The 25,183-nt window shown below is 38.4% G+C and overlaps 1 protein-coding gene across 3 annotated transcripts in view; it reads right to left on the bottom strand.

Annotated features, from left to right (window-relative positions):
• Positions 1–6,431: 6,431 nt before the first annotated feature.
• The window catches only part of ROCK2 (Rho associated coiled-coil containing protein kinase 2), a 106,229-nt gene continuing 87,477 nt past the window's right edge, over positions 6,432–25,183 (bottom strand). The window contains exons 21-34 of one of the 3 annotated variants that reach the window (XM_075497945.1): positions 22,606–22,709; positions 22,256–22,442; positions 21,817–21,910; positions 21,605–21,699; positions 20,760–20,939; positions 20,361–20,529; positions 19,793–19,969; positions 17,206–17,276; positions 16,152–16,240; positions 15,282–15,360; positions 14,822–15,083; positions 13,945–14,158; positions 9,432–9,544; positions 7,768–8,182 (exon numbers count right to left, since the gene is read on the bottom strand). In XM_075497945.1, coding sequence (XP_075354060.1) covers positions 9,445–9,544; positions 13,945–14,158; positions 14,822–15,083; positions 15,282–15,360; positions 16,152–16,240; positions 17,206–17,276; positions 19,793–19,969; positions 20,361–20,529; positions 20,760–20,939; positions 21,605–21,699; positions 21,817–21,910; positions 22,256–22,442; positions 22,606–22,709 — 1,821 coding nt within the window. In that variant the 3' untranslated portion in view covers positions 7,768–8,182; positions 9,432–9,444. Of the gene's footprint in view, positions 8,183–9,431; positions 9,545–13,944; positions 14,159–14,821; positions 15,084–15,281; positions 15,361–16,151; positions 16,241–17,205; positions 17,277–19,792; positions 19,970–20,360; positions 20,530–20,759; positions 20,940–21,604; positions 21,700–21,816; positions 21,911–22,255; positions 22,443–22,605; positions 22,710–25,183 lie in introns of all 3 variants that reach the window. The other 2 variants (XM_075497947.1, XM_075497946.1) reach the window with 2 other exon arrangements.

Genomic DNA, 25,183 nt, shown 5'->3' with positions numbered 1-25,183 from the left:
AGGGTGAAATAGCCTTTCCCGTCCTGGCTGATAAAGTGTGGGTCCTGCCAGGGCTTTCAAAAAGTACGAGTTTTCTTGCCTGTGAAAAGACAAGATCTGAATTCTAGTACAGCCCACTGAAGTTTCATTATAACCCCAAATCTCTCCAGCTGTGGATATGATGAGCTATGACCGTGCATTTGGTTAACAGATAAGCTACAATCTACACTTAGCCACAAAGCTCAGTTTATCAGCATGGAAGAGAAAATATTTATCATGATTTACTATCCAAAAAAAAAGAACGAGGACACGATTCCAGAGATAACAGGTTGCAGGTTTGAAAGTGAGGAGCAGACAGTGGAAGACGTGTATAGTTTACTTTTCCCAAAAGCCTATTTCTGAACTGTCCGCAGTGAACGGGAACATCGTACAAATGCAAAACCATCACGTCCTCCGCCCTACGGGCGTCCAGAACGCTCAGCGTTTTGTGCAGAGTAGATGTGTCTCTTGGCATTACTCTGATCCAGCAGAAGGTGCTATTGCTTGGACTGCTCAGAACTCGCTGTCCCCGTCTGCCCCCTGAGCCTCTTCCGCTGGCTTACGCTGTGCACGTAGCGGCTCCCTAACCTGGTTCTGCTCATCTAGTCTATTAAAACAGAGAAAAAGAAGTGGGGTGGCAGACATACACCTCAACCGCTGGAGCTCAGAAGCCGGATTTTAGAGCAGTTTGACTCTTTGGAGAAAGTCATTCACAATTAGCTAAAAGGTCCCGAACAGCTTACAACTTGTAGAAAGCCTTCATTCGGTCCTCTAAATGAGATAAAATTACTCTTCTGCCACCAAACAATCATCATCCATTTGAGGACATATGTAACTAAGGAGGGGGGGAAAAAAAAAAAAAAAAAGAAGAAAAACAAAACCACCTCAGAGCCCACAGGAAGAACTATTATAAATGCAAAGCTACACAGATGTGGAGATCAACTCAGATGAGGTAGCTTCCCAGCCATGTTATTTTCTATGATGGTGAATAACAATTATTTCCCTGCTAATTCTCTTCAGGCTGGTTTGTTCCATTCCCTTCCAGATTCTTCAATACTTGAGATTCATATTTATGTATGAAGCAGAACATGAAATGTTGCCTTCATCACTAAAAATGGTCTAAGGAGGCCCAGTTTGGAAGTGGGGAAGCTGAAAAAAAACCCTTAAAATAGGATGTTACTAAATTCTTGGTTTGTACTGAATTTAATTTGCTTGATTTTGAGCTAGAGTTCTCCAAGATACTTAAGAGTTCTCAGAGATGATGGATCTTGATGTCAAATAGGTGTCTGGGAGCCACAATAAACATTACCGTAAGAACCTGCCAGCTCATCGCTTGTGCTGGAGCCAGTTGCAAGACCTTGGCCGTCTGACAGACCCAAATCCTGATGGACCTCAGGTGTTTCCTGCCTGATGGCAAGATAGACATAGAGACATCTCCAAGTTAAAGATGTCAGCTATTCCATTCCACCTTGGAAGTGGTTTGGGGGAGTACCATCTCTGTCTTGAAAAAAATCCAATCCTTGGACTGGGGGTGAAGTAAGAGGTTTTTTACACTTCATTATACTCTTGATGAAATTTAATTGGGGATACTTTAAGGACAATTTAAGTATTTGTTATAATATTGTTCATGCCCTGTTTTGTTATTTCAGCTCATTATAACTGTCTTAGATTGTCAGTAGCCTAAACAAGTACTTCTGTATATCATGCAGTATTACTGACTGACAGGAAGGAGCTTTAGAGGGCAGACATCTTGTTTTATATGTCAAGATTCTGGAAACTAATTTAAAGGATAGAACCTGCACCAGCCTAAAATGTGACAAGAAAAGTCAGCTAATAATGATTACAATTCAAATTGAATAGTAACAGGGCTCCATGATGAAAATAAATTCTACTTACCACCTTATTGTAATTACAAGACATCTGTGTATATGCCTACTCTGAGATGTACATGATTTCTGCTTTTGAATTTGGAGGCTTTAGCCAGCAGTACCAAGGTGCTGACCTGTCTCATACTATACGAAAAGTGTAAATGGAAGAACACTCTTCCTATGCCTCAGGGTCCCCCCTGTCATGTAAATCAGGACTCTAATGAAGCACAATATGAACTTGGGTAAAGCATATTTTAAGTTACCCAATTACTGTAAAGAAATTCTTCCACCTTTGAGCAATTGACTACATGCAGATTCCACTGAGCTGACTTCCAAGACAGTGACTTAATCTTGAGAGATTTTAAATTGTTTTCCCTGAAATGCACCATCAGCATGACTTACAGCCCTCATGGTCTCAGATGAGGTCAAGGATATTTTTCTCTCTCAGTGTTGATGTTTGTTTTAAGCTTGTATGTATGCCCACCTTCCCCGTAATAAAAACCCCATTGCTGTAGCTCTGAACGGTATAGGAACCATATAGGGGAGCTCCCTTACTGTATTTATCAAACCCTTCCATCGCTCCAGAGCAGACAAGTGGCTACACAGATCCTACTGAATCTCAGTTGGCCCCCAGGTACACCAAGGCTGTGATATGCTGGACAACATCACGCAGGCGCATGAGGTCATGGGATCCAGCAAGTAGATGCAAGTCCTGAAGCTGCAGCCTGACGTGCACCTAGCTACAAGATCAGCTTACAGAGCCTATCTGAAAAATGGAACACAGCTGAGGTAAGAGACGATGCTAGGGCCAGCGAATGTGAAAAAGGGTTCAGACGGTGGGGTTCCTGGCTCCTTCAACCTTAAAACAGTTAAGGTATTAGGCATCTCGGATAACTCCGATACATCGCTAACATGGCAATTCAGTGCTTAGTGTCTAAGCAGTTGGCAAGCCAAAGGAAAAGAGGATTGGCAGTGATCCCACATGCCTGATGTGCCTCTTGTTGGGTGGCCATGCTTACCAAGTGGTGCAACAGTATTCTGGGCCAAAAAAATCCTGAAGAGCTAGCAAGGGTGATGACAAATGACAGGAAATGGATGACCTAAGAGGCACACTGGGACATGACAATATAAGACTATACATACAAGTTGGCTCACATCTCTGAACAAATGTTGAAGGCCTAGACCTCAAAATGGGGTGATACGACTGAAGCATCACACGCAGTTTCCTTGGCTCTGAAAGCATTTCTATGTAGCTCCTCCAAGCAACCTAAAGAGGGCTACAGGGACATGCAATTGCTGCGCTCTCTGCCCTTTCCTTTCAGAACAAAGATGCATCTTTCCAGATTTCTTTAAGGTATGCAGGACTGCATACACTTATAACTTTGTAATTTTGCTACCTTTCACTGTGACTTTCATTTTTAAAGATCACTTTAATCCTGGACCTTCTGTAAGATTACTGGAGCAAAAGCAGCAGGAGTCAAATCTAGCATCACACTTGCAATAGCAAGTATCAGGTAGTAACTTGACTTTCTTACCCTTATAAAACAATACTTCCTGCCTACAAATCTTTGAAAAGATTCAAAACCCCAATCTTCATAACAAGGCCTGGTAATTAGCATCCCTGTGCTAATAAATTACAGTTCCTCTGAGTCCCCACTTCTTGGAGCAATAATTTTATGGTGAGCTTTTCCATTCATTGCAGTAGTTTCTGGGGAGAACTAGATTCGATGTGTTGAGACTTCATGTTCTTGTCTGCCACATACATCTCAGTAGACTTGTCTCATTTCTCAGATGAGCATGTCCGAGTACATCACTGTCCACTCTACAGTGAGCTTCAACAAAGAACATGAATTAGTTTCAAACTGCTCCTTCAACACCTTTTACAGAGAAACAAAAGATCCAAAAGAAAACTCCTTCCCACTCTCATGAGGGATACTTCAAAGCAGCAGGCAAAATGTGATCCATGGGATGCTGATAATCCCGAGTGGTTTATAGGATCGTCTTAAAAAGTAACAAATAACGTTTTCAATTTGAAGTGTAGTATGTGCAGAGATGATAGTCCATACAATATTCTGAAGATCAACTGTAATGCACTGAAAAGGCACCAAGCCTGTCAGAGTTCAAGGAATGTCTGGACGATGCTCTTAGTCGTACAGTTTAGTTATAGGTAGTACTGCGAGGAGCAGGGAGTTGGACTCAGTAATCCTTATGGGTCCCTTCCAACTCAAGATATTCTATGATTCTATGAAAAAACAAACGAATCACTATTTAACATGAATGCCAAGGAAAGCTAACCAGGAACGCGGAGAAGACTGAAATACTCCAATTCCCTGAACTGGACCATGGACTGTTATGTTCTGCCTTAGAAACAAAATAAAGAGGTGGTAAGGGTTTGTAAGAGCTATGCAGGTAAGAAGTCTGTTTTAATACAAGTTCCCCCTTTTCACAGCAGCATCCCAAATATGGTCTCACAAGCACAAGGATGGGTGAAGGCACTTCAAGACCAAGATATATAAATCCTCTTCCAAGAATGACTCTCTCAAAGCTAGATGGGAAAATAATACATTGTAAGATTATAAACACAAATGCTCAAATTTCTAAAGATCATCTGACACTGCCTCGGAAACTAAAGAGAAAAAGCATGTAATTTCTCGTGGCAGCTTTCCTGGCCTTGGTGACTTCACAGAGCCACTAAATGCCTGTCCAACACGGAGGAGGTTCAGTGTCTTCAACAGAAGTAGTAAGAGATTTCAACACTTGCAGTGAAACTTCAGTGATGTTTTAAATTTGGCTACTGTCACTGACTGCCAAGATACTTGAGCCTCTTGCACATTTCCAAGTCCTACATAGTACTACGGTCCATGTCACATTTTGGTTACAGCATCAACCATGCTAAGAAGCACAAGAACCACAATGTTTCCTTCAGCATGCAGACTTGGTGCTGGATCGCTGGAAGCGCTGTGAGGGGTTGAGCTTTGGCAGGAACCACTAGAAGTAGGAAATTGCAGTGCATAACTAGGACAGAAGTGGAAATCTCCTTGCAGAAAGGTCTTTGTGACAACTGACACGTTAACTCCAACGGGGTCTTCCTGTCCAGCTTCCGTGCTGGTGAGCTCTTGGATGGGAACCAAAGAGGAATTTCCCTACAAGTGTCTTGAGCTTCTGGCTCCAAGTTTGACCCCTGATTTTTCCAGAAGGTTAATTTGCAGCGTGGCTATGCTATTTGTTTACTCTTGTGAAACAAAAGGACTTGCAATGAGAGAATTTCTATAGATAAAGTCATCCAGGCCATAAAAATGTCCTGTTTGCTGGGACAGCCCCGTTACAAAAAGAAAGTGTTTAAACATCAGTGACTTTAGGACAAATATTCCTTAGTTCAGGAATATGCTCTTCTCAAAAATTTTAAAAGGTTACAACTGGACAATAAGGAAACAACACAATCTCCAGGAAAAAAACGTTTAAGAGTTCTTTGCATTCCATAGATCAGCAGATGGAAGCTCTGTCTCGAGCAGAAGGACAAGTGAAAAGAACAGAAGAGCAGCTTTGCCCTTTGTGTCCTGGGTGCAAAACCACGTTCGTGCACATCATACCATTGGCCAAATGATCTCCACATTACAGCTCAAGACAGCCCACGCTGTTTGTTCCTTTGTTTTGGAACAAACTGCATGAAGGAAAACTGAGGAGTGCTATGATACTTCCATCCCTAGAGGCATGGAAAACTCAAAGGCCATGAGGAACCTATGCTAAGTTGGCCCTGCTTTGAGGTAGAGGTCAGACCAGAAGACCTCCAGTGCTCCCTATCAGTCCATATCGTTCGACGATAGCTTCTCAATACAGCCTGCTGTATGTATAGCTATATAACTCTTTGTACAAGCACAGAATGTATAAACTGTGGCTAGTAAATACTATAATACAGTAAATTTCCTAAAATGTCAGGCTTAGCAGTGCCCCAGGGATTCACAGTAAATGAGGGCAAGCCAAGGAGAGAAAGTGCAACAGATCCAGCCCCAGCACCTGATGGCCTGCCAAAACAGCTCCCTTGGAGTCTGCGCTCCCTCCACACACAGCCTTTGCTTGGCTTCCTTTTCAGCAACCCTTGCCTTTCCCATATCTGCCGCAGTAGTTGTCTATATAGTTAAATATTTCAATTAATTACCAGCTTCTCAAGTTCAGGAACTATTTTACCTTACTCAAATAGTTTATTTAAAAATATATATATAATATTCTCCAACTCAGAAAAGGATAGAACTTCCCACAATGTAACATTTTTATATATATATATATAAAATATTTATGCATTCAGTGAATGGAAACAGTTTTACTGTATACATTTTTAATGTTGTACTCTATGCAAATCTGCATTACCTAAAAATATACCGTACTTCTGCAAATCAAAACAAGCAGGGAAAAAACACTGTAGCTGTGCGCTGGGTTATAATACCTAACAGAAATGACAGGAAAGTTTTAGTTTTGAATTTAAGAACTCACAAACAACGTTTTACTTTGCGAGTGCATAAATAGAAGACTGAATACATTCTGGCTCTGTTAAGCTGAACTGTAGTAGAGGTTACAAAATGTAAATATATTTATTCATACTCAGTATTTCAGTGTTTCCAAGTCCACCTTTCATGATAGTGTTAAATAAATCATGGTCCTATCCTTCCAAACATTTCGACACTCTTTAAAAAACAAAAACAAACAAACAAAATTTTAAAGTGAAATGTCCTCCTTCATTGAAGTGTTAGATCATATTTTAAATTACTGCACTCCCACACAATATTTTTTATATATATATATTTTAAATATATATATATTTATATATATAAAGAGACCAAATAGGAGACTACATTTTTTACTGTCAATATGTTTAACTTCGCATACTGTAGTTGTATAAAACATGCATTTTCTGGGATAATTATGAACACATCATGAATGAGCCCACATAAATTATATTTTTTGTACAACTCCAAGTTAAAAAAAAAAAAAAAAGACAGATTAAGTGCCTCTGAGGCCCTTTCTTCCCAGCTATCAGTTCTCAAAACACACTACTGAAATATTTATCTATGCCTACAGCTATGTGCTAGAGAACCAGATTTAAAATTTTAAAATACATCTACAGTATGTTTTACTTTTCTTAAGGTTTGTGACAGTCCTCAGATACTGTGTTGTGAAATGTAAAAATAGTCACAGATTCTTTTTTTTTTCCCCAGAAATAAAACACACATCTAGGATAGTATGCAAAAACAAGGCAAAATGAAGTTTCATAGCACTTAATGAGGGTTAATATAAGTCAATAACTAATATTGAGGTTTGTAAAAAGGGCTGGATGAGCAGTTACATGTACAAGCAAATGGTCTAGTCATTCCAATGGTATCAGACATTGTTTCTGTAACCAACACTTCTCCGCCCTTAAAACCAGTCAATATACATTCAAAATAGGCTGACGTTGATATACTTACTAGGTGTAAAAATAGTGCACTATTTTTTCTGCCACAAAGCAAAATTGCATCCTAAGAGCTGGTAAACCTTCTTTTTTCCTTAAATAGAGAGAATGGGCAAAAAACTTGAAAAAAAATTAAATTAAGGCAATTAGACAGGTAAAACAGGACTGCCCATGATGACGTAGCCGAAACTAGTACATACTTCAAACTCATACTAGCTGCTGAACACTGACATGCAGCTTTTGATAGACATGTATGAATGATATAAACTTCAACAGTATGGCTTTATACAAGTGCATAGTTGCAACTGCAATAAGTAACGGTATCTGATTAATAAGCATAAAAAAATAAAGTGGAAAGATTTTTAAAACCCTCTTGCAGTATTACAGTACAATATATATACACAGTATAATGGTCACTTCTTACAGATGCAGTCTATATCACTATGGTGGATCTTCCTCCTGGTTCTTGCAGACATGCTGGTGGCATCTTTACGAAAGCTGAAAAGTCAGTTTCTTCCATTTTAATATTAATTCCTCTCGATCCTTTTATGAAATGTAGTGTATGTGTCTTGCCAAGAAAGCTTTTGTGGAACAGAGTTTAAAAGGTTACCTAACATATCCTTTTACTACTTACCAACCATTCCTCATTTGATCAGTCAGTCAGGAGAATACAGGAAAACCCTCAGAGATTAGTAATTTATATTGCAGCAAAAATGTAAACCTCTGATATATATAGCACAATCTCTCAGGAAAATATATATTTTTAATATATTTTGGGATATGTTTCAGTCTTGCTGTAACGGGAAGAAAATTATCACCTTGAATTGTGTCTGCATTCATGGAAAGCAGTTAGCTGAAAAAGAAGCAGGAAGTTTGGTCAGTAAATGCAATGAATGTAAATCTGACAAAAACATACTTCCTCAAAGTCTTCATTTAAGATGGGCTCATCAGCATACTTGGGAGAAACGCCATTCCTCTGTATCAACAGCATTGTTACTTAAGTATAGCACATCCTTACGCATTATGACCCCAAATCAATTAAACCCCCTTGTAATATATGAGGGTAAAGCACAATACACACAATGTAATAGTCACTTCTAAAAGATTAGTAATTTGTAAGCTTTTATACATAAAGATGCAGTATATTTAACTAACGTAATGCTTGTTACTGTAAACACTAAGCCAGTTAAATTCTACAAGAGCTGGTAATCTCAGTTAACTGAGTACACAGCTCAGGTACAGCCCTAGTGCTGCTGTCATTGCCCAATCTTGTATAAGGCTGAGACATACCTTACGTACTATTTAAAAGAATTCTTAGAAATTTAACTTTTCGGGTTTTTTTTCTGTGTAAACATAACATTGCATCAACATGTAAAATGATTAAACATTGAGAACTATAAAATAGTTATCACTATTTCCAGTACATTCACACTGCGTATTTGAGTAAGCCATGGGACAAATTAGATCAATAAAACAGCCGTATCTTCTCTAAAGCAGTCAAGGAAACCGTATCACAGAAGCTGCAAAGCCCATTTGTTTATGTAGTTTTCAAATGCATGGTTAGGTACCCAAAAAGCACAGCACTGCAAAGGAAAGCCAAGTCAAATTCACTTCATAACACAGGTAGAAAAGCAAAATGCAGAACTCCAGTGATTTCATGTCTGCTAGCCATAGACCAGTCAGTTTATGTTAAAAGCTTAAAAATGAAAAGTATTTGTAAATACGAATTCTGTTGCAGCTAAACATCCAAATGCTACAATCTCCCTTTTAGCCTTCAAAAATTATCTGCAGCAGTTAGCAGTATTAGCACTATAGATGAGCAACTACTGTGACAACAGGAGATATTTTCTTTTCGGGCAGGCAGACATGAATTTTGAATAAAGATCTAAAATTAGAAAAATAAAACACTGTCAAAGGCAACAACATTGTTTTAATGAAAATGACTCCTCTAAAAATTCATCGACATCATGAACAGAATCTCATTTTTACTGTTTAAAATATTAAAATGAGATCTTGTATTTTCTCTGGTTTGAGAAACAAAATCCAACATAGCATGCTGTATTCAAAGGCAAACAAATCCATTCCTCGCTATTTAGATTTACCCCTTATACTTCTTCAGAAATCAAAAACATCGTCATCATCATCATCATCACCACCAATATCATCAACATCATCAAATGACCAATCCCAGTCCTTAAATGCCAGATCAAGTAATCTGCAACAGGAGGGTTTGATGTTTAATGTATGTCGCACTTCTATAGAAGACGTCAAAATTCCATTTGTTATCACTAAACCTTTTTAAATAAAAGACTGTTAAGGCAGGTGGGTTCCTTCCTTCGCCTATCATGGAACATGAAGATTCAGTTAGTGTTCACGTAAGCCAGGAATATTGTATTCATTGGAAATTTATCTCACAAATCATTCAATTCTATAGAACACTTACCATATTGATTTTTCCCCAAAAAATTTCAGCAGAAAAGACCAACATGTACATTTCATAAAATACCTGCTTTCCGTTTTGCTGCTGTTCTTGTTGACTGAGGTGCAGTTTTATGCTCTCCTGCTACCCCTTTCCAGACAATACTGCAAGGCTAACAATTTTTCCAATAAAATCAAGTAATTTTGATTGCTGAACAGAACATCAAATAAAATAGCTTCATCTGAATTTACAAATACAGTAGGATTTTACTATATCCCAAATACAGTGGGATTACACTATACAGCTATCCTGTAGCTCATTATTTAAAGCTAAGCAATGCCATAAAAGAGGATATATCAACTTGTTCTCTAAGCATCGCTGCCTGCGCTCCTTCTATGGTCAATACAGAACAAAGAAAGCAAGCGAGGCAAACCTTGTCAGCAAATGAGTCATTTTACCTATTTTAGGCATTTATTTTGGGATGGGATGAATCATTGTCTAGAGGCATTCATCTCTTTCTGTTGTTATTGAAGGATCTTGGACAAATATCTGAAGTACTAACTTCTCAATTGCTATAGCTACAAGAAATGAAACCCAGTCTGTCTAGTCATCTCTCCAGTGAGCTCAATGGGTTTTAAATCAGGATTATATGCCAACCATAGCAGGGAGAGATAGAAACCTTACCCTTACAGAGAGTTCAGTGTGCGTTAACCAAAACATGCTACAGTGTTTAATATAGTTAATCACATGCTTTAAACAGAATGGGTTTCAGGAGTTTTTTGAGTTTTCAGGTTTTAAAGTTTTTACACTTTTAAGTGTGATATATTCCTGAAAAGGTTCAATATTCATTTATTATAAACTAAGGCTATTGTAACTTCTAAAACACTTAAAGAATTTGTTAGACATTAAAATATATCAAAGCTGGTTTTTTTCAGTTTGGAATTATCCTTTTGAAACAATCCAATTGGCTGGATAAGCAGAAATTTTATGGTCTGTATCAAAAACTGGTTTGCCCTTTCTTAAATCATCACAAAGAAAACAGCCATGAAAACCTTGGAGAAACAATCACTGTGCAAAATTCCTAGCAGGGACAGCATTTACAGGACCACGCAGGTTGGAAGGGACCTCAGGAGGTCTCTAGCCCAACCTGCTGCTCAAAGCAGGGTCAGCTACAAGGCCAGCCCAGGCTGCTCAAGGCACTGTCCTATCAGGTCTTGAAATCCTCCAGGGATGGAGCCTGGCCAGCCTCACCAGCCTGCCTCCCTGCCCAGCTGTCTGCATTGGCTTTTCCTTCTATCCAGTTGGAATCTCTCTTGGTTCAACCGAGCCCCTTGTCTCTTACCCTCCCACCATGCAGCACTGAAGAGCCTGGCTCCATCTCCTCGATACCCACCCCACAGGCAGGGGCAGGCTGCTCTGATAGCCCGCTGGAGCTGTCCTTTATCCAGGTTGAACAAGCGCAGCTCTCTCAAGCCTCTGCTCTGACCATCCTGGTGGCCTCCGCTGGACTTTCCCCAGTTTCTCAATGTCTGGCTTGACTTTGGGGGCCCATCTCTTCCCTCAGAAAGGGATAATCTCTTCCCTCAATCATCTGGCTGCGCTCCTCTCGGTGCAGTCCCAGAGCCTGCCTTGCTGCCAGGGCCCACTGCTGGCTCATCTCCAGCTTGTCCCCAGCCACTCAGTCCCCAGATTTAACTGGCAACTAGATCTTCATTCTTAATAAAGTTCATAACGGAAAATTAATTATTCCATATGGTAAGCCCTTGCACAAAAGCCTCATAGAGGCACCAGTCAGATATTAATTGGCCATAGCAATTACAGTAATTTATAAGTATGTGGTTTCTAATTGAAAGTGTTTAAATTCATACAATTTTCCACTGGTTTGACAGACCTGCATTAGTAAGGTGATAGGTGAGATGACCTCACAGAACTACACTTTTCCATCTGTTAGATACATTTGCAAAGCTAACTTATTCTTGCAATTAAACTTTCCAAAATGTTTTGCACATAAAAATGTTCATCCACCTCCTTTTCCCACCATTACAAAATATAAAGATAGAAAAATATACAGATAGAAAAAAAATCACTGAAGACTGATTCGGACTGGAGGACCACCACAACTGAAAAGAAGGGTAACAGTAAACACTGTGTTATGAAAACATTTTGTAAAAATCATCATGAAGACTGAAAGAAGGGTGTTATAAGGAGAAAAATTATTTTATGAGCACGTAAGTACAGCTGTCAAAAAAGAATCAGAATTTATAATATACCCTTTATATGTCAACAATAAGAAACAGAATAAAACTAGTGAATTAGATTGTAAACACTATACAGAAGAAAGGCATTTTACTTGTGCCCCAAGTTGTCATGAATGTTTCCTTAATTCATGCTTCAATCCAATTACTGATATTTTGGTTAGTTTTCCGCAAAGAAACCCTTCAATATTCCGTCCCTGAGTAGTAATAAAAAACTTTTTACCTTCATGGTTATAATCAAAAAACGTAATCATTTAAAATGCAAATTATGAGGTCAGATTTTCTTTTAAAGTATGTAAAGTAAATCACAAAAAATCAGACTGTCAGGAAGTTAGGAGGGAAGTGAAATTAAGTTACTTTGAGTCCTTTCACTATGCATTTCCACACATTAAAATACCAGTATTTTTTTTAAGATCTAACTCTTCGTACTGTGAGGCTGTTTTGGGATAACAGCAGCATCACAGTAAGAGCAAACTTATGCTGCATTCCCCAATGTAACTCTGGCAACTCACCCAACCCAGTTTTCAACCAGACAGCTTAGACATTGGTGGCAGTCTGGTCACAGAAACAAGGAGAGCAATACTGTCTAGCCACTGCCAAATTATCTCTCTGGGGAAAAATGTTAAGCCTTTGCTGAACTGTCCATTGCTGCTGGAATACTGCAACAAGCAAAGCAAGTCAGACCAAACTTTCACAGGCTGTCAACAAGTGGGGACTGATATAACCAAGTATTAGCTGGGTGATGAAAAAAGCAAACTGAAAAAACCCAGAAATTCTGTACTGTGCAATCACGTAAGCACTACCTGCAGAATGTTATCACTTCCACAATACAGTATAGGATTTTGCTCCTTAAAACTGATCCAGTAATAGATTACTGTTTTTTGTATAGACACTTTTTTCCCAAATCAGAGGAACTTGATAAGACAATTCTTTTAGGAATCATGAGACATGAGCATGAGTCCTTCTAGGCTGAATTGAAACCAATTCTCCCACCCTTTGCTAAGTGCTCCAGCTACTTGACCAAATGGTGATCCCCCACCTCCCATCTTCCTGCTCTCTTGCAAAAAGCACTAGTGATGCTCAGACAGGTGCCTACCACTGCAGCAACGGGCTCCACGCAGTGGAACCCACACGGGCAGAGATGCAAAAGTGAGATTCATCTGAACAAGCTTTTCACTGTAGATGTCCAAGAGCATGCTGTATGCTCCTTTTCTATACTAGGAGGACATGAATCCTGAAAACAACTCTTCCTAAATATCAACTGTAAATGGAGTCATAGATATATACATTTGGTCAGATGAAACACATTCTAACATACAAATCTGCAATCAGGTGTCTAACCTTAGAGCAGGGCAGGAATTCAAACACATGCCTCAAAACCAAGCAATAAGAAACAAAAGACATGTAGTCTTTTGCTACATGTAAGGCCTTCTAGGCTGCTTTTTGAAGGCACGTAATTCTGTCCAAGGTTCATTAGAACCACGAGCACCTAACTTCATTGCTCAACTTCAAATCAGGTACAGTAGTGACCATCTTGAAAACTGTTAAAGTTTTTTTTCTTTTTTCTTTTCTTTTTTTTAATCTTCACACCCCTCTCACTGACCCTTTGCCTAGTTAAACCCCATTTGCCCTACCAGCTGCCAGTTCACAGGAACTATTAGGTTATAGACGATGCTACAAGTTCTGCCTATTACATGTAAGAGCAATAGGATACAGTATCAGTACAGTAGGGTTAACCGACAAGTAACACAAGGTCCTTTGAACAAGGGAACAAACATAGTGGCTCTTCTTAGAACCTAACTGAGGTTCATAGAAGATGACATGCTAGATCACATGTCAGTAGTCAACAACATTTGTGGTCAACTGTCCTCGATAACATCTACGACATTAATTGTAGTAAAATGTTTAAAACAATAAACTAAATAGCAGCTCTCATGTCACCTTGGTTTGTTTGGAGGAAGCTGTCGACTTGGTCGTCTGATGGACTGGTTTGGCTGTACCTTCATGGAAGTTCTGGGAGAAGATCGAGCAAAGGGGTCTGGTGCTGGCGGCTTCTTGGGTATTTTTTTCACCAGTCGGCTCACCCATTTTTGCTGTTCTTCCGTAGAATTAGCTAACAGTAGTAGATTCTTTGCCGTTGAAATATCATAGTACACTGTAGTAAGAATTAAAAAAAAAAAAAAAAAATATTGTTATTATTCTAAACATGTCCCCACATCAAAAATTAGTTGTCAGATTACCATACTCTCACAGTCAACACAAAGATAAATTAGCAGAGAAATCAAAAGCAAAGTGAACCAGATTTTGACAAACTTTATGCTGCCTGGTTGCTGACAGTGCCTCCTCCTTACATTTAGAGGGTAACAACTTAGTACTATGGAAGATACACACTCACACGGGAAAAAAACAAGGTAACACAAAGAGGTGTGCCTGAGCCCAAGAAACTACGTAACCTGAGTCACAAGGAGTAAACTTTGCTGAATATCTTTTATTTCATAACATGCACTAACACTATCATTTTGTATAGCAACCCAGCACAACACATAGCCTGAGCAGTCTTACAACTACCATGCTTTACTGCATGATGCTGACAACACAGCAGGTATGTACGTATACTGGCCACTTGCCATTAACTCACAGCAGTGAGCTGATCCTCATGTAGACACCCTTAGAAAGGTTCTGATGGCTACATACTAATAAAAGAAAAATCTACCTGTTTATGTTTACTTGGTGTCAGACCACTACTAGAATCCTCTGATCTATTAGAACACCCTATGACTCCAGTGACTATATGCATATTCAAATACCTGCTATTTACCTTTGCAAGGTGCTATAATCTCTTCTTTTTTATCCATGTGATCTTTGTGACATTTGATATGGCAACGGCGACATTCTAGAGCAGGAGGAGGTTTAAACATATGCCACAGTGGCTTCATACAAGCTTCACAATTGGTTGGAAAGTGATAAAGAGTAGGTATAAACTCATGTCCTTTGTGACAAATGTAATTTGACTTCTCTCCCATGGGCTCCACAGGAAATTCCTGTTCCTTTTTGCTCTCTCCTTCATTAGCATATAGAATCTAAAATCAAAGCAAAATAATCTCAATAGTCCTGTATGTCAAACAAAAATTCAGAGTAATTAAGTAGAAAGATTGAGAAAATACAATGGAATGAATTTTTTCCAAGTTCTTTTTTTAGTGAATATCCATTAGACAAAGTTATGAAAATATTTTTGACAATGTGTGAAACACCATCTTTGTTAATTTATTACTGAATACCTGGAATATCCTAGGAATTTCCTTGGAGTCTGCTCTGTACACATCAGTCTGAGTGACTGGTCGGACATGGAAGAGTTTGCTACAGGAAATTATTTCAATAAGGACAAAAATTAATGTTACCAAAATGATAAATTTAAATTGACAGATTAAGTTAGGATACAACATACCACATTAAGACTTAGAGCCATTAAACATTTGTCAGTACAAACTTCTAATCACTGATTAAAGGCCTATCTTTCAATCCTGCACATGAACTTCCAAGTCACAAAGTATCCAGCTATATTTGTGTGTGGGGGGGGGGAACAAAAAAAAACAAAAAAAAAAAAACAAAAACAAAACAAAACAAAACAAAAAAACCCACAACCACCACACAGCACTGAAAAACCAACATCACGTGACTTTAATGATTGCCGATAGCCTTCTAACACAATCCTCTCCCCATGCTCCAACCTCTGAATATCAACATTCTGTATTTATTAAGAAAATAAATTAATTAACTATACAACCCACCTGTAAGGACATGTTGTAAGTGAAAATGTACAAACACTGAAAATTATAGCCTCTCTGCTACAGTTTTCTAATGTTTTTTGCTACAATGTGTATGTGAGGTAGGTCTAGCTGAGCTAGTGGAAGCAGTTCAGTTACATCATAGCTCAACAGAGCTATCTGTATCAGACTGAGCACCACATAACTGCTGCACCACTGCTTACAATGGATACTTAAGCTCCCAGCTCTGTAGTTCAAACTGAAAAAGAAGGCCCCATTTGACGTTGTGCTCCCAGACTGGACCTCAAAAGGCCTTTTGTCAAAGTCTTTCTGACAAAGCTCACCTACAAATCGGAAGAAGGAATCTCACGTGATACTACTTACTCTATATCTAATACCATGTAGGGATTAGATTGTTCTTTATCTTGTTCGCTGTCATAGAACAGGATCTTCTTACTGCTTACAATTACATACTGTTAAGAGACAGAAAAGGATGAAATATACGTTTTACTCAAGCTCATCACAGATGTCAAAGATGTCACAGCAATTACCACAGATGTCACAGTGATATTTTTCTACAGTTTTATTAAATGGTAGCTAAATGGACAATAGTAGTACTGTAGTCTAAGTCCATGATTTGCCAATGAATTCACTGCACAACAAACAAAATTCTGATTACCTGATAAATCAACTTATGTTATCAGATTAATTGATATTTAAACCGATTTAAGTACCTATGAAGAGATAAAAATGAAAGTCTGGAAGAAAGTAAGATAAAAGTTTTTCATTTCTATTTCACTTGGACTGGTAGTGAGAGTAACTGTCATCTTATGATGCCTATTTTACATGTGCAGTTCACAACTAATAGGGATCATACCCACAAAGATAACTGTTATACTTACCAGCACTGCTAGCAATTTTCATAAAAAAGCTAGTTACCTAGATGACCTCCTATTTCCAGAATTTTGTCCAGAATGAACAGTTTGACTGAGCAGTAAGTGAGCTAGTATGAAACTGTGTAGTTACTGGTATGAAACTGTGTAGGCTACTGCAAAGCAGTAAACGAGTGAAGGCTTCACAAGGCAGAGGAGTACTTGTTAGATTTATCTCCTAAATAAAGAATTTGTCAAGGGCATCTGCTTCCAGACTCCGCTGAATTCCAGCTACGTAATACTGCTGGGAATGCTTATCGCTGAATGTACAAACGTTTGAAGATCATGAATGGCTCTTTTCACCTCTGGCTGGACAAAGAAGTGCCTTAACCTATTACAATTGTCTTAACCTGCGCCTCTCAGACATCACTATACCAGCTAACATATTTTATAGATTTAAATAATGAGACAACACGTATGAAAGAAAAATTAAAGCGTTGAAAACCTGCAGTAAGTTTAAAATCCAGACTACACATGAAACAAGATTATATATCTGGTTTTCTTACCTTTTTAACCCATCCAAATTTTTTAGTGTTATTTCTAACAGGCAGTGATAGCCAGCCTTCCAATCTTGATTCTGAATAAAAAACATATATTAAAGAACATAAATATTCACAAAACATTATTTTGAGACTACTGTGCATTTTAAAATAGTTATTGAAGATCAATAATAAAGCAACAGAGCAAACATGAGAACATGAACTATCTAAAACTACAAGGTCTTGCAAAGTTTATCACAGTAAATGTTCAGGAATAAATTAAATCGTGTATTCCTGAATACAGCCAATAACCAACAATGCAACTACAAAAAAGAAGTAGGGATGAGGAAAAAGGGGAAGAGCAAACTTGTAATTATAGCACACACATTCCCTTTAGTAATTTTTTCAAGACTTATGTCTATCAACCTTTACCTTTTAAAACAGCATCTGAAGATATTAGTACAGACCACACAACATCCAGTTCATGACAAAAAAAGGCAAACTACCACCACCAATAACCTATATCCTCTATACGCTGGGTAAAATTTCAGAAATTTAGTATTCTAATTCGTAGTTTTTGCTCTGTCAATTTTTCTTTTTTCTAATTCTGCCTAAATCTCCTAGGCTTTCTAATGCAAAATAAGTCATTCCGGCTAATCCTTAGGCCTTGCCTAAATCCGACTGCCCTTTCACTCACTTGCTATATTTCATATTACACTGGCACATTAGTCAGATTGGGTTTATCAACAGTATTAACAGCTCAGCTGTTGTTTGACACACACATTTCAGTAGTAACCAAAAGCTCACCAGGACTACACTTTCCTAGTGCTCGGTAATACATAGTATAGCATAGCCTATGACCCTATTTTTATAGCTGCACTTAATACAAGCATTTCTTTCCCCTATGCTTTACTAAGACGAACTACTCAATTGCAATAATATTTTCCTAGTGAGTTTCCCACCCTAGCAGATAACCTCTACTGCTGCTGAGGAACCTCCAAGTCAAAAATACTGAAGCCTTAAGTATTAATAAACACAAAACCACGAAAGGAGCATAAACAAGCTCCAAAATTGCAAAAGCTATTTTTTTCCCCCCGTCAGAGAGCATTTGCAGGCTCCTGCCCATGTTTAACGTAGCGTAACAAGTAGTTATTAGATATTCATAGAATTCTCATTTTCTCTAGAGAGACTTGAAGCAAGGTTATTTATTCAGATATGCACTGTCTTCAAAGTTTATTGCTCTATAAGCATTGCTGTTGATGACACATTTTAATGTACATACCAAGTACATGAAGTAGTTCTATAACATATTTTGCCTCATACCTGCCACTTTAAATTGTTCCTTTCAACTACACCTGATACACACGGTAGCAAGCATAAAGCTGATACAAAAAATCCTTCCCCACATCCAGGAAGCATGTGTAGTTTGTTAATAGTGTGAAAAAATATGCATGAATATTTTTCCTATTTTTCTCTGTAATCTCTAATACTACTGCTTGAAATTGGACAAAATGAGAGTTTCTGGTTACACTTCTTCATTTCTGGTGTCCATTCTATACTAACAGATCAGAGAAAGGCCAGAATATTCCAAAATTTTCACAGTACACTAGGAGGGAAAAAAACAACAAAACATAACATCATACCTCAAATCTGTTGTAATTATGTCAGAAAAAAGTCCTAGTTTAGATATGATTTTTACTTTAGAACAAAACAAAACCATGCAGATACTACAACAGCAGCTAACAAGGAAAAAATTATGTATGTACTTAACAATTCTTTTATTCGAAGCTTCATAGCCAAAACCAGAGAATGAGGAAAATAGAGGAAATGCATTATTCTTTACTCTAGTTTGATGAAGTAATGTCAATATTCCAAAACAAGGTTTGCCTTCAGTGGAAAGGTATTCACACTTTAAAGGAACCTCAAGTGAAATACAGAAATTTGAATGTAATTAAAAAACCCACCTCTGACATTAACAGTAAACAGAAGTTTTGTTCAACACAGCATATGTGTACTCATATAAAATGAATATAGAATTAGTAAAACAAAGCTCCGTTTTACCAGAGCCATATCATTTCATTATATGCTTTATGTATCTGGAAAAATGAATAAATTTTGCTTGCCTTACCATACAAGAATCAAATATAAGATTCAAAATAAGGCAAAACAATGTAATACTCAGAAGATTGAATTTCTACAAGCACGTAATGTACATTTAGATGGTAAGGAGTTAGATGTCTCCATGCTTCACTTAAACACAAAGATTTGACCTTTTGGTATCCAGGATCTGAAGGGTCATACAGATAGCTGCAGATACTGGATAGAGACTACCTTGAAAACAAGGCCATAAGGCTCATTTATTCAATGCTTTAATAACAACAGTGGTTTTATAAATGGCAGCAAGCATCTGTAAATATTTAGAGAAAACAGGCCAGTTATTTGTTCATGCAAACTTTTTCATGTCTTTGATGGCAATGTTTACTGCCACTGCAGTGTGTTTACTGCCAGATTTGTTTTGGGGTTTTTTTTTTAATGATGTATTAATAGCGTTAGTTTTGAAACAGAGAAAAGGACACAGTTAAGAACAAAACCAAATAGTTCTCAGGGATGTCACCTGTGCTATCAACTTCTGTAGGGCTGTGGGAACAAGACAAAGGTTCTTCCTCTGAGTCAGAATCAGAATCGAGAAGCATGCGAGAACTGGAAGGCTTAGTGGCAATACTGACAGAGGTAGAAGAGTGCTGGTAGGTGAAAGACATGGATTCCATAGTGTGGGATTGAGTGATATGGACTAAACATAAAGCATAAAGGAGGAAAAAGGTAGAAAAGAAGTCAAAATAGAATCTCTAAGAAGAGAGTATTAGTTTTACATTTCATCACATAACACAGTAATTGCAAAGTAATCACCACAATAAAGTGGGAAAAAAATATTTAGTTTTAATGGGGTACAATAGAATTTTTTAAATACATTTCTTTAAATAAATGTAAGATGAAGTATGATTACAGACAGATTTAGTTAGTAGGTGGATAGTGATCACTATCAAAGCATTAATGAGATGGTAGAAACACCTGAAGATAAAAAGCCACGGAATCATCAGAGCGTTAATTTAACACTTCAGCTTCTATGGTAAAACACTGATATAACACCAATTAATGCAGAAATATTAATAAAATTAACATACCAGGGAATCCATCATCCGCCTCAGCATCTCCAGGTCCACTGCCTATGCTACTGTTGTCTAGACCAATGTGTAATGACTGTAGCTGTGAACGAAGCTGTTCAATGTCACTGTCTTTGCTGTCCAGAGTCATCTGGAGTTCAATCCGTATCTGACTCTCTTCTGCTATTTGCTGTAAGGATAAACAAGATTTCCTATTACCACAATACTCAGTTACTCAGGGAAAATATAAGTAGATAATTACGCAGACTTTGCAGCCAATCTCGATGTATATACTGCGTATTTCTTTTGGTCAGGGGAAATTCAGGAATACAGACTGTATACACTACCTTAAAGCCTGTATCAATTCACTGAGAATTACAGAAAATGCTATGAATGTTTATATTTGCAAAAGGATCTTACTGCCTGCATTTCATTGATTTCCTTCTGATATTTGATCATCATTTGGGTTAACTTTTCTCGTTCAGACTTCAGTTCCATATGCAGTTTCCTATTTTCCTTTTCCTTCCGCCGTACATCAGTGTCAGCTCCACGTTTGACTGGACCTTTCCGATTCATGATCTCAGCCAATTTATTCACAGCCTTCCCATGGGGAAGAAAAAAAAAAAATTACAAAAACCACACCAATAAATACATAGTTACACTGTGAAGAAACAAAGTCTTCTCTCCTACCCATGACCAGACACTTTTAATCTAACTGTAAACCAAGACACCTGCATACCCAGTACTATAAAGTTACTTTAACCACTCAAAACTGAGAAGGAGGCAATGATGCCATTATCACTTCAAGCAAGCATTTGCTCTGAACACTTCTACTCATCTAAATATTCTCTTTCGTTTCTATTAGCTAGCCCCAAAATGTATCTTTGGATTAAAATGCCAGTTGTTCTACAAAACAATCCAGATTAAAATCAGAAATTTTATGTTTTATGGAACTTACAGAGGAATATAAATCAAGATGGAAACCAGTAAAATATGAATTCATTTGACTGAAATGAGGATTTTTGCTGGCAGACTGCATCTGGATTAGGAGTTCCTCTATAATAAATCATGAGGATGCAGTTTCACTACACTGAAAGTCTACTTACTTAGTAGAAGGGGGGGGAAAAAAAATCAATATGTTTCAGGGGCAAAAAAGAACAAAGTGGTAACGGTATATATAGATAGTTTTCCATGGAAAGTTTTCTATTAAAGATTATTTGATTCATGAACACTATCTCTTCATTCATTTAGATACATTTGCTTACCTGGGTTTTCAACGTTCTTTCATTCAATAACTGTTTCTCAAATTGTGCTTTAATATTTCCTACATTTGCTTCTTCTTCTTTTAGCTTTGTAATTTCTGTAGCAAGGTAATAAAAAAAAAAAATCTATGAAAGCTCATTACAAAAGAAAATAGTACTATTAAAGAACAAAACTGGTTTCAAATTAAATTACATTTGGTTCAGAGAATACATACGTTCTTGTACTTCCTTCAGTTTATTGTTTAGTTCTTCTTTCTCATTAGCAAGATTAGCCACATCGCTAGTTAGTGTCCTATTTGCTTCCTCCAACTACAAAACAAAAAGTACACGTGACTATGTAATAAAACACACTTGGCATATGAAAGCATTACAGGACAGGAGGAAACACTTCAGAGCAAAACCAGGATAAGGATACGAGGACTAGCTGTAAGAGGAGTAGGGGCACAGAAGAAAGAATGACCAGAGATATGCATGGAAGAAACATGATAAGAGATTTTTTTATTTCATTCATAGAAAATAAATACTTTTAAAGTGTCAGAGATACTTGTATATCATTTACGTCTAAGTATGCTAAATAACAATGGATAACTCAAACTGCAAATAAAACCCAGGCCGTTGTAAACCTCTACCAAAATTATGATTCGTATTACTCACAGAGGCTATGGTGGCATCTTTCTCAGTAAGTTCCTGTTTATGCCTAGCCATCATCTCTTTAATCTCCAGCTCTTTCATAATCTTCTCTTTTTCCAAATCAGAGTACTGTTCTTCAGCAATGGAACGTGCAAGTTGTTCCGAATCTGCTTTTGTCAATGTAATCTCTAGCTGAGCAGCCAAGGAATCTCTGCAGATTATTGATACATACGATTAACTCTATTGACTTAAAAAATGGGAGGGTATGGCTGGGGAGCAGGGGGAGGGTAAAAAAAAAAAAAAAAAAAAAGAATAAAACAACAAAATGCCTTCATAATCTTTTATATATTAGTAGTACAACTAGTAAAATCTACCTCTCATCCTGTAACTCTTGTATCTTTTGCTGCATTTCTTTACAAAGTTTGGTCTTTTCCTCACATTCTTCTTTAAGTTCTCGAACTTGTGTCTTGTACAGAGTCTAGAATTTAAAGTTGAATAGAAAAGGATGTGACTTGCATATTCTAGCTTGAAGGTACACAAAAAATTACACAAGATGACATTGTATGCAATTCTTTAATCACACACTCAATTAGAGTATAATTGTGCAATGCTTTCTCCAAATTTAACTAAGTGTCGTCATCATCATTCCCAAATATGTTTTGGTTATTTTACTTTTTTGTTGTTTGTTTTTTTTTTTTACTTGTGTATTTGTGAGTGGATAGATGATGATATACATTTTATATGTTTGTAAATATACTGTTAAAGAGACTCTCAATGTGAATACTATTATGATAGAAAATCAGAAGTATCAGAAACAAGGAAAATCAGTAATTTATTTTTTTCTGCTATTTTAGATCTTTTTCAGAGGGAGGGAGGGAGGTAGAATTTAGATTTTAACCATACAAATCCATTAAAACAACATGACAGTTAAAGAGCAAAAAGAAGTATAGGAGGAAGGGAAAAAACAGATCAGAAAAGCATTTGAAATTCAAATTTTTGTGAAATGGATACAAATCTAGAGCTCTCGAGGAAATGAAAGAAAAATTATATCGCTCTATACACTCAAATGACTGTATACAGGTAAAGTGACAGACAACTCCAAGTGCATTTAGTGCAGGGATTTCAAGACAGACTGTCTCTGGCCTATCCACAGCAGTCAACTGACCTCAACTCTCCCTTTCTCTCATTTAATGTGTGCAACTTTTTGATCTACTAAAACTTCAGACAGTCCTTCACCCCACTGACCTAAAGAGCCCAGTAAAATCTTAAGTTTCCTTTAATTCTGAAACAAGCATTTTGGGCTCTACCTGCAGTGCAACTGGCTGTGCACTGTTAATATAAATTAACCTCCATATGCTAGCGATGATTTTTAAGTACAATACCTATTTATTCTGTTGTACCTTATCACAATAAAGCAAAAACTCCCAACAGATCTTGTACTGGGTTCGCGTGGCAAAGTTTTGGTAGCAGGGGGGCGACAGGGGTGGCTTCTGTGAGAAGCTGCTAGAAGCTTCCCCCATGTCCGATACAGCCAGTACCAGCCGGCTCCAAGAGGGACCCGCTGCTGGCCAAGGCCGAGCCCATCAGTGAAGGTGGTAGCACCTCTGGGATAACATATCTAAGAAGGGGGAAAAAACTGTGCACCTGCAGCTGAAGAGAGAAGTGAGAACATGCAAGTGAAACAACTCCGCAGACACCAAGGGCAGTGAAGAAGGAGGGGAGGAGGTGCTCCAGGCACCGGAGCAGAGATTCCCCTGCAGCCCATGGTGAAGACCATGGTGAGGCAGGCTGTCCCCCTGCAGCCCATGGAAGTCCATGGTGGAGCAGATATCCACCTGCAGCCCATGGAGGACCCCACGCCAGAGCAGGTGGATGCCTGAAGGAGGCTGTGACCCTGTGGGAAGCCCGTGCTGGAGCAGGCTCCTGGCAGGACCTGTGGACCCATGGAGAGAGGAGCCCACACTGGAGCAGGTTTGCTGGCAGGACTTGTGACCCCGTGGGGGACCCACGCTGGAGCAGCCTGTTCCTGAAGGACTGCACCCTGTGGAAGGGACCCACGCTGGAGCAGTTAATGAAGAACCGCAGCCCGTGGGAAGGACTCACATTGGAGAAGTTTGAGGAGGACTGTCTCCCATGGGAGGGACCCCACGCTGGAGCAGGGGAAGAGTGTGAGGAGTCCTCCCCCTGAGGAGGAAGGAGCGGCAGAGACGTGTGATGAACCGACCGCAACCCCCATTCCCCGTCCCCCTGTGCCACTTGGGGAGGGGAGGTAGAGAAAATTGGGAGTGAAGTTGAGCCCGGGAAGAAGGGAGGGGTGGGGGAAAGGTGTTTTAAGATTTGGTTTTATTTCTCATTAACCTACTCTGATTTGATTGGTAATAAATTAAATTAATTTTTTCCCCCAAGTTGAGTCTGTTTTGCCTGTGACGATAATTGCTGCATGATCTCCCTGTCCTTATCTCGACCCAGGAGCCTTTCGTTACATTTTCTCTCCCCTGTCCAGCTGAGGAAGGGGAGGGATAGAGTGGCTTTGGCGGGCACCTGGCATCCAACCAGGGTCAACGCACCACAGATCTCTACCAAGTTTGGCTGTAATGCAAAAATTTCTTTCCAAGCCTTAAACACATGTTTTGTTACACCATGTGATTCTGAGAATGCCGCTCTTCTTTTCCATGCAGCATGTAGGAGATGCTGAATGCAAAAGGCTTCAAACATGCAGAAAAATATTCACACTGTGGAAAAATGAGCTGCTTCACTCCTCCCTCCGTCTAAACTGTGTTTGAGACTCCCTTCCAAAGCTGGGACATTTCTTAACACGAGCTCTTTCACACTGCTCAGTGATCAAGAACAAGGAGTGATGACAAGGCTGCAGACAAGACTAAAGACAGACAGAAGAAAAAGGATCCACTTTAGGTTAGAGATGTGAAATGCCTGATGGCTGAGGAGGAAGAA

Source organism: Mycteria americana, chromosome 3 (assembly GCF_035582795.1).
Source record: "Mycteria americana isolate JAX WOST 10 ecotype Jacksonville Zoo and Gardens chromosome 3, USCA_MyAme_1.0, whole genome shotgun sequence".
NCBI classification, from domain to species: Eukaryota; Metazoa; Chordata; class Aves; order Ciconiiformes; family Ciconiidae; genus Mycteria; species Mycteria americana.
Note: the sequence above shows the minus strand (reverse complement) of the source record. Positions and strands in the feature narration are given on the sequence as shown.